General features: G+C 41.7%; 1 protein-coding gene across 1 annotated transcript; it reads right to left on the reverse strand.

The window, feature by feature from the left end:
• Positions 1-69: 69 nt before the first annotated feature.
• Positions 70-6,746, reverse strand: LOC130879951 (ankyrin repeat domain-containing protein 7-like). The gene is made up of 5 exons (XM_057778766.1): positions 6,493-6,746; positions 2,924-3,041; positions 2,015-2,188; positions 586-692; positions 70-121 (listed from the first exon to the last, which is right to left on the reverse strand). The coding sequence occupies exons 1-5, from the start codon at positions 6,744-6,746 to the stop codon at positions 70-72; spliced, it is 705 nt and encodes a 234-aa protein (XP_057634749.1).
• Positions 6,747-10,071: the final 3,325 nt, after the last annotated feature.

A 10,071-nucleotide genomic window follows, 5' to 3' on the forward strand; every position in this document is an offset into this window, starting at 1 on the left:
CACATAAAAAGCTGGGCACAGACACATACATGCACATGTCACCCCAGTCCTGTGTGTGGAAGAGACAGGCTACCATTTGGGCTTACTGGCTGCCAGACCATCTTCAGGGTCAATCAGAGATCTTATGTTAAGTGGATAAGTTAGAGAATGATACAAGACACCAATATCCTCCTCTTTCCTTCATGTCTTCACAGAGAAATATGCAAAGCACAGAAAAATGTGTAAAGTACAAACACACAGAATAAAAAACACTAAAATTATAAATTTCAGTGTTGAAAATAAAGTTGACACTTTTCAATGTAAACAACATTAATGTGAAGTTTCCTTAACTAGTAGAGAATTGCCAATCAAATCAGATTAGAAATGACAAACTTGTTTTTAAACGGGAAGCTGAGCCCTCGTACACACTGTTCCTTTGTTGATGTTGGAAGAGTCTCTTTTCCAGTTCACATTCTCTATGAGCTAGGCTTTCTCAATATGTGCTTCTGAGTTGAAGCCATATTCCCTCTACTACTTTAGTGTTCATTACTTAAGCAATGTCACCCTCAAGAACAGCACTAAGATTGTAAAAAGAAGAAACAGTACCTATTTGGTTGAAGCACCGAATGTGCCTCTGCCCCGTTCTTTATTAAAAACTCCGCCATTTGGTGTTGCCTTTCATATAGCGCGAGTTTATATGGGGTCAACCCATACTGTAAAGGAAAAAAAAAATCATTTTATAAATTACATGCTTCTCAACTGAAAAAGTATCACAGATTTTGTAAACAAAAAGTCACAAAAGGGTAGATTTTGCTTCAGCCCTTGCTGCAGATTCATACACACAGGGTCTCCCTTCCCTTTGACACACCTTCCCCTGTCCAACACTGCCTGGAACACCACTCATCTCCAGAACTTCCCACAAATGCTCGCTGGTTCCAAGCTTCTTAGCTCCAAGGAGATGTGCCTCCATTTCCCAACCCTAAAAATTGGAGTTAGATTTGGTGTGCTTCTGTTGAATGAGTGGACTCAAGTGGCATCTCTGGAGCAGTTTTTCAATCTGTTTTTCAAAACTGTTTTTTCCCTAAACTAAAAATTATCTCACAAACCAAACATCATTTCCTATTGTAGTGGTCCAAAAAATGCTGGAGGAAGACCCCAGACTCAAATGTATGTAAACACAAAGAGTGCTTATTCTTCAGAAAGAGCCAGCATGCAGTCCATCAGCCATATAAAATGTTAATGAGGACCAGGGACAAAGACATGCATGCCCTTTTAAAGGGGTCATGGGGAATTCTAAATATCTTTTCTATAATTGGGCAGTCAGGGAGCAGTTACATGAGGTGCACGTTGATTGTACAGGACTAGTAACAGTTTCATCCGCTGTTGGCTTTTTCTGTCACATATGGTCAGTAGCAGCTAGATTCTGCAACTCTGGGTCTCCCAGCCTTACATGGCCAGGTTTGGAACTGCTTAGCTGATTGGCTAAACTTGACTGGTGAACTTCCTGGATTCAGGCTTAGGTCAATATTTAAAATGGAGTCACTACTTGGCTAAGATGGAGTCACATTTTGGCCCCTTCATTATGAACATAGAAAATTTGAAAAAGTTAAAGATGTCTTGTCAGTATGTTTTCTTCAGTGATCCAATTTCCACATTTGCCTGTGTGCATGTGACCTTTCCACTCTAGCCTCATCTCTGGGAGACAAACCACATTAGTAGCTTCATAACTGTAACAGATTTCTGGTGTTTTCTACAGACATTTACCTTAACATTATTTTTTATTGTTTGTGTGTATGTGAAGTACGTGTGGGCCTGTATACTTTACTTGTTCAATTTTAAAGTAAAGCCTAAGTCTGAAACAAAATGTGCTGTGCTGAGTTCCTTTAAGTTACCTGCAAACCTGTAAAAAAAACAGATTGGGAAAAATGTTTGACTCTGAACAGATTCAGTGAGACTGCTTGAGCTTCAGAATGTGGAAAGTGATCTGAGTGTCATTGCTGGAAGTACAATGCAAATGAAGTTGAAGGATTTTTACCTCTGTTTTGGCGTCAATATTTGCCTTATATTTAAGCAGTTTTTCAGCAATTGTTATATTTCCTCGGATAACTGCGTGGTGTAGAGCTGCATCCCCACCGAAATCTACGATGTGGGGATCAGCACCCTGCATGAGTAGTATGGAGATGCACTCCACGTTGTCCCTCTGGGTCGCCTGTGGGTATTGTAGAAAGAAAGAGATACTGAACTCAAGAAAGTCAGGATAAGCATTCCAACAATTGCATTGAATAGTTACCCTTGGATCAGACCAACTGTTTAGGTTATGCATATTATCTCTTTTTTGAGACTGGGTCCTCTCAAATACCCCAGGCTTGCCTAAATTCATGACCTCCCCACCAAAGTTTTCCAAGTGGTAGAATTTCAGGGGTGTGCTACCACACCTAGATATTAAAGCATTTCACCAGCACTGTTTGGCCATTGTTGTAGTGGGGGAGGTTACTTGTTCATTTGCTTGTTTTGATAATTTGACACAGGCTGAAGACACTGGGAAAGAAGGAACCTCACTTGAAGGATTGCCTCTAACAGACTGGACTCTGGGAAGTCTGTAGAGTATTTTCTTGATTGAGGTTGATATGGGAGGGCACAGCTTCCTAGGGGAGGTGGCATGACTGGGCAGACGGTCCTGAGTAGTATAAGAAATCTGAGCAAGCCTTGGAAAAAGTCATGGGAAAGCAGCATCCCCCATGACCTCTGCTTCATTTCCTGCCTCTAGTCCTGATTGAGCTTCTGCCCTGGTTTCCCTTCATGACTGACTGTGATGTGGAATTGTAGGCCGAATAAATATTTCTTTCCTCAAGCTGGTTTTGGCCAGTGTTTCATCACAGTAACAAAAACCAAACAAGGGTAATATCTAATCAATTTTATACCAAAACTCTTGCCCGATAGCTACCTTAATTAAGGGTGTGCAGCCTTCATCATCTTGAATATTGATGTCCGTACAGTCGTTGGATACTAACCATGCTACCACATTGGGATGGTTATGGGCACATGCATAGTGTAGTGATGTCCTACAAATTGAGAGGACATTTTAGGAAATTAAAGATTACTATGTAAAGGCACATTCAAATGGAAATACTATATGGCAAAGTGCAGTTCCTTCTGATGTAAAAGAAGAAACTAAAATTTTCTTATTTACTTATTTCTCTACTCAGGTATTTATTTGCTGTGCTAGGCATATAGTGCCTGGCTGTCCCATTCAAGGAAAGTGCTCTATCACAAGCTTCATCCTTCCTCAGAGCAGCCTCTCGGGATTACAGGAGAACATCTGTTAGAATGAACTCAGCTTGGATTTGAGTCCTACCCTAATCACTGTTGGTTATTAGTTATCACTTAGACTTCCTATGAGCTCCATGACTCAATCTCTCCATCTGTAGAATGGGGATCAACAGTGTATCTGTCTTACACAGTGCTGCAGCTATCTTACACAGTGCTGCTGTGATGCTTCAACTCACATCTTCAAGAGCACGTACAAATGCTTCCAGCACCTGACACCTCAGTGTTTGCTGGATATAATTATGATTGGTCTTCCTAATGGTAACAAACACAGTATTTCAATGAAGAGAAATAACAGAATTATACCTATAGTGGTGCGGGAGAAGTGTCTGTATTCTGTCAATCGTGTTTTAAATTTTTAAAATAATATTTATTGATTTATTATGTATACAATATTCTGTCTGTGTGTATGCCTGAAGGCCAGAAGAGGGACCAGACCTCATCACAGATGGTTGTGAGCCACCATGTGGTTGCTGGGAATTGAACTCAGGACCTTTGGAAGAGCAGGCAATGCTCTTAACCTCTGAGCCATCTCTCCAGCCCCTGTCAATCATGTTTTAAATAAATACTGATTGGCCAGGCAGGAAGTATAGGCTGGTCAACCAGACAGGAAGTAGAGGTGGGGAGATGAGAACAGGAGTATTCTGGGAAGAAGGAAGCCTATTGTTCCCCAGTCCAGCCCAAACCACCGAAGAAGCAACATGTGACCTGCTCCGTTGTAAAAGGTACCGAGCCATGTGGCTAGCACAGATAAGAATAATGGGTTAATATAAGCTACAAGAGCAAATAAGAGGACTGAGCTAATGGGCCAGTTTTATAACTTATGGTGATCTCTGTTATTTTCTCTGGGACTAAATGGCTGGGAGACCGAGTGGGACAGAAACCCCAGTGAGCCCAGCACTCATGTTACACTACAGCACATGCAAAATTTTCTATTCACATACCTTTACAATATTTTAAAACTCTATTACTTAAGCTGGCCTTGAATTTGGTAATCTTCCCAGTAGGTAGGAGTGCAGGCAGTTTCACTGCACCTACCTTACTCTTTCACACTTTAGCATCACTGACATCTGCCACTTATAATTCATGATATTTTATGACTATAATCAGCAATGCTTTTTACTTTGCTGCCATACAAAATAAAAGGTCATCATGTAGTCCATTGTGCCTTACATCAAATGAAATGACACAATCCACAGGCCCATGATAATTCTAAAGGTCACATGTATCTATGAAAATTTCAGCTCTTAAGATGACGTTTTTCATTTCTCAATGCCCAGAAGTAATGTTTCTATGTTTGCTGCCAACAGGGACACAACACAGTCCTCAGACAATAGACAGACACCCCATGTTAATACAGACACCAGATGGTAGCAAAAGCCTTTATCTTATACCTCTCAATGTGTCCATGATCCAGCACCATAACTGAGCAAATCTCTCTAGAAGGATATAATCCATGGCTTCATAGCTCCCTTGCTTTGATTTCCAGAAACCTTTTAGCCAAAAAATACTAGGGATTCAATTGTGCATCTTTCATTGTATTCAATATTTAAATTTATAGAATGTAAGGAAAGCTGACTGAGCAGAGTAACATGAATATTTTCAGAATGAGAGGATCTTGAGAGCTAGTAGATGTGTATGCTATACAGTAGATATCTAAGTTACACGTGGGGAATAAATGGATTGGCAGAATGGATAAATATGGCTGGAAAATTCAGTGTTTTTAAAGGATACATTTATTAAACAAAAGAATTCTTTGAAACAATAATTTACTATTATTTGTATGATGCTCTAATTTGGAAGACTGAATAACTATAGACTAAATAACCTCACAACTCCAGACATGATCAAGAAGCATGTGAGCTCTGGAGAATCTACTGTTGAGGGCCAATATTTCCTGCCTATGATCTAGTGAGAAATAAGAAACAAGGACTAGGAAAGAGGACTGCAGTGACTGTCAAACCTCAGCTGCTAAGCACTCGCCCTGCAAGCCTGAGACACCGACTTCAAAACCCCAAGCACCTTGAGAATCTGGTGCTGGAGATGTGGATCCAGGAGGATTCCCAAAGCTTGCTTGCCTGCAAGTCTAGATGAGTCAGTATACTCCAAGACAATCAGTCAAACACAGTGGGGATTTGGGTGAGAGAATCTGTCTCAAAATCTGAGATGTAGAAACCACAGGGTGGTTCATTGGCTGAGGGCACCCACTGGTAGATCCAATGGCCTGAGTTCAATCCCCAGAGCCCACAACGTGGCAGAACACAACTGTCAAATATAGTTCTCTCCTGAACTTCATACACTTACTTGGCATGTTTGGGGCACATGAGCCCCACACACTTATGATTTTTGTAATGAGAAGAAAAGAAATTTTTGAAGAGAATTTCAACCACTAGCTTTCACGTATGTACCAAAATCAAAGCATACACTATGGGTATATAAGGGGCAGGGAGACAGAGTTATAGTTCAAGTTGAAAATTTCCTTATGAGATTCCTCAGCGAGCATGAAACCGACATAAGATTTCTTGGTGATTCTTTTTTTTGGCTTCAAGTTGACATCTTATGTGAAAATTTTTCTCATGATGCAGTTTTCTGTGTTGCATACAACAGCATTAAAAACATGTACATTAAGGGCTGGAGAGATGGCTTGGCATTTACAAGCTCTAGTTTTTCTGTAGAGGACCTAGGTTTGATTCCTATCACCCATATATCAGATCACAACTGTCCATAACTTCCATAACTCCACTTCCAGGAGATCCAACACACTCTTCTTATGTGTGTGTGGTATGTTGAAAATACATGCGGGCAAAACACTCAAACCTATAAAATTTTAAGTTCACACATAAAAAAATGTACATGGTTTTCTTAGCTAAATCCCTTTAAAGCACCCAATAAAGTGCTCTAAAAGAGACAATGTAAAAGGATTTGTAAACTAACTGAAGTTTTTTGTTTTGCTTTCTTAAAGAAGGCCTCGGAGCTACCCTTCCAAGGTGTGCAGGTTTCAGGTGCCTAGGAGCCTAAAGCAGGCACAAAGTCCAGTGGTCTCCATGAAAGAAGAGCCTTAAGCAGTATGACCTCTGCCCTCCCTCAGGCTGCAGATCTAGAAAGTATGTTTCTCCCTGGTAGACCCTGACTGTCCCCAACATTTTCCACTCCTCCTGCCCCTCGCCCATCCCTGGGCCCCATTACCTGCCCCTCCTGTCGATTTCGTTTATGTGGTATTCGCTGCCATTTATGAATTTTTCAACTAACGCCACATCACCCACACTGGCCGCCCTTTGCAGCTGCCCCACAGGGTCATACCCAATTAAATACAGTTGAAATTGCGGCCGTTTCTGACCAAAGCACCCATGACCCAGGCATGCGGGCCACAGGCGGGTGTACCAGCGAGTCCGCTGAGGGGCTCTAAAAGTCAGGGCGTCATATTCGAAGTCATCCTGCATATTGAGCCTCAAGGCTCTTCAGGTCCTCCAGGCCTGGGGGCCCTCCCGGCCCTCCGGGCCCTCCCGGCCCTCCAGACCCTCCCTTCTTTCCCCTTTAGCCACCCGCACCCTCCCAACCCAACAAGAAATGTTCAAAACCCTAGTTAAGTTTCCCCACTGAACCAAATAAGCGTCCTGCTAGGGCAGATCCTTAGTTCAGTGTGAGCTGAACTCTGCTTCCTCCTTAGCAACAGAGTTCCATGGGCATAGTGATGCGCTGTGAGCACACAATGGCGCTCAGCAGCTGTGCACCATGTGTGTTCTGCATATGCCCATGTCAGACTCCACCAACAAAAGCATACAATACTCAGCACATGTAGACAAATATTGTATGTTTTCTCTTTTAAGGATGTTCCCTTTTCAGGTTCTGATATTTCAACTACAATCATAATACACAGAGGTTTGAAATCTACAAAGGGACCAGAAAGGAGGAGAGTATCTCTCAAGGAAAGGAAGTAGTCTATAGTGTTTGGAAACTAAAAGGAAAACTAGAATTGGATGGTTTAATAAAAGGGGGATGGGACAGAAAGGTAAAGAAGGGAAAATAGAGAGGGACAAGCAATACTAAAGGTTCTTTGAAATCCTATATGGAAACCGAGTACCCTAAAAGCTTCCTATACATAGGTGAAAGGAACCCACAGTGAGACAAAAAAAAAAAAAAAAACAGCAGGGGAGAGAAGGCTTCAGCTAGACAACTGTGCCACCAAATGAAACCTCCAGTGCCAGGAACAGGTTACAGCCTGTTGAGTCATTAACCAGAGACCCATGGAAACCAGCAAACAGCACAGCTATTGCCAAGGCTCTTGGTTGCTCACAAAACCTGATGTTAGGGTCTTGTTTCTGAAGGTGACACTTTTGTCACTGAATATGGAGAAGTTGAGCTTCTGTCTAACTAGATTATTCACCTACTAACCAGAGTTCAGGGTACTGGAAGGCACTCTGTATGCTCCTGGAGGAGAAAGGCAGTCCTCAGTACCTCAGCACAAACCCTTCAACCTACAACCACACCTACATGGAAGGAAGCTCACAGACATCTGTAAATTTATTTCTAGGGGATCTAGCACCCTCTTGTGTCTTTGCAGGCACCAGACTTGCACACATACATACATGCAGACATATATATATGTACACATACATACATGCAGACAAAACATACATAGACATGAAAGAAATGTGATCTATAAATATTGAGAAGTAATTTATGCAGTAAGTTCACTCTTTTAAAGTATACAACCTAATAGTTTTTTTAGTATGTTCTTAAAATTATGCAACCATCACCCTATTTATTTATTTATTAAAGATTTGTGCCTCCTCCCTGCTGCCGCCTCCCATTTCCCTCCCCCTCCCCCAATCAAGTCCCCCTCCCTCATCAACCCAAAGAGTAATCAGGGTTCCCTGCCCTTTGGGAAGTTCAAGGACCTCCCACCTCCTTCCAGGTCTAGTAAGGTGAGCATCCAAACTGCCTAGGCTCCCACAAAGCCAGTACGTGCAGTAGGATCAAAACCCAGTGCCATTGTTCTTGACTTCTCAGCAGTCCTCATTGTCCATTATGTTCAGCAAGTCTGGTTTTATCCCATGCTTTTTTCGACCCAGTCCAGCTGGCCTTGGTGAGCTCCCGAAAGATCATCCCCATTGTCTCAGTATGTGGGTGCACCCTATTTATTTTTAAAACATTTTCATTGTTTGAGACAAAAACCCTTTATTCGTCAGTAGTTACTCTTTGTTCATCCAGACCCAAGCCCCTATCAGTTACAAATATAACTTTTTGCTTCAAGTGTCTTATTCTGGGTATTTAATAGAAATCAAATCATCTAATAAAGAAGTGTCCCATTCTTCAGTCCTTTGGCTACTTTTGACTGAGATCAATGTTTGTGATATTTATTCATGGTATAGGATGTATCATTTCTTTACCTCTTTTCATGGCTAGAAACTAGACCATTGTATTAACACACCACCCTTCGTTTACCCACTCATCAAGCAGTAGGTAATTAGGGTTTCACCCTTCTTTCTTTTATAAATGATCAGGCGCTAGCGGCTGCACTATCTTCATCTACAATTTCAGCAATAACATAGCAGGTTCCTGTTCTCTGGTATCTTTACACTTTCACCTGTGTCCCAGCATCTGTGCATGCTAGACAAGTGCTCTACCTGTGACCCCAGCATGCAACATGTACTTCTCGATTTTTATACCAGATTTTGTTGACCAACTTCAACCTTATATATGTGACACACACACACATACTTTCCTCTACCAAGTGCTGGGATTGTAGAGCTGTGCCACCATGATTGACTCATATTTTGTATTTTCACCATCTTAATGAGTTTTGATTTGCAGTACTTGAGGGTTGATGTTGTTAAAGAACTCCCAGTGTGCCAATAGGACATTTGGAAATCTTTCCAGGTCCCATAGCACATGGGTGAGGTTCAAACCACGGCTCATAAGGGAAAGACAAATATGCCATGCAGATGAAAGCGTTGTATAAAGGAGAGAAAAGGACAGGAGGAAGGGAGAGAAAGAGACAGAGAGTGAGGAGGGAGAAAGGAAAGAGGCTGAGACCTGCTTGCTTCAGTGGGGAAAAAGAGAAAAAGAAGGGGAAGGTAGGGAGGGAGGGAAGGAGGCAGAAAGAGAGAGCACTAGAGAGACTGGGAGTAGCCAGAGCATCTCTTAATGGGACAGGGTACCGTTTACTATACAGCCAGGCATAGGGCATGAGGTGCTGTGACAGGGTGTGCCTAAATACAAACAAAATGTCTCTTGAGATCCATTGCCCTCTGTGACACTGGGCTCTCATTCTAGTGTTGAGTCATAACAAATCTATACATTCTGAAGAAAAATTCCTATAGGCCTATATATGGTTATATATAACACAAGGGAATAAATCCAACAGCAGGAGATATACAATGATTTCTTCCAGACCCAAAGGAATAAGGAAAAGAGGGACTTGATCATCAGGTCCTTGTGTTTTATACAATTACTGACTGTACTGAAAAATATTTAGTTACCTTAAAAGGTTATTCCTTTTTTTCAGTGTTAGAGAGAAGACCTGGACCCTTTCTTCCATGTATGAGGCAAACTCACACTATGCCCAAGCTGCATGCACAGCCCTATGTTTTCCTTAATAGCTATCATTTTACAAGCATTTATTTAAGAGGAGAGAAGAATATAAGAAACAATTCTCTGTTTTACTTTTTAATGGAAAGAATGTTACCGGGAAGAAACCCTGAGAATAGGGCCACTGATGTCTCAGCACCTAAGACCATTTTCCATAAAAGCCTGATAACCTGA

This window comes from Chionomys nivalis, chromosome 8 (genome assembly GCF_950005125.1).
Source record: "Chionomys nivalis chromosome 8, mChiNiv1.1, whole genome shotgun sequence".
NCBI classification, from domain to species: domain Eukaryota; kingdom Metazoa; phylum Chordata; class Mammalia; order Rodentia; family Cricetidae; genus Chionomys; species Chionomys nivalis.

Excerpts from the sequence above, each read along its gene's own strand:
- LOC130879951 (XM_057778766.1), bottom strand. The coding sequence starts at position 6,746 with ATGCAGGATGACTTCGAATATGACGCCCTGACTTTTAGAGCCCCTCAG. Across the intron at positions 3,042-6,492 it reads GAAATCGACAGGAGGGGCAG|GACATCACTACACTATGCAT; the intron begins GTAATGGGGCCC and ends CTCAATTTGTAG. Across the intron at positions 693-2,014 it reads ATATTGACGCCAAAACAGAG|TATGGGTTGACCCCATATAA; the intron begins GTAAAAATCCTT and ends TTTCCTTTACAG.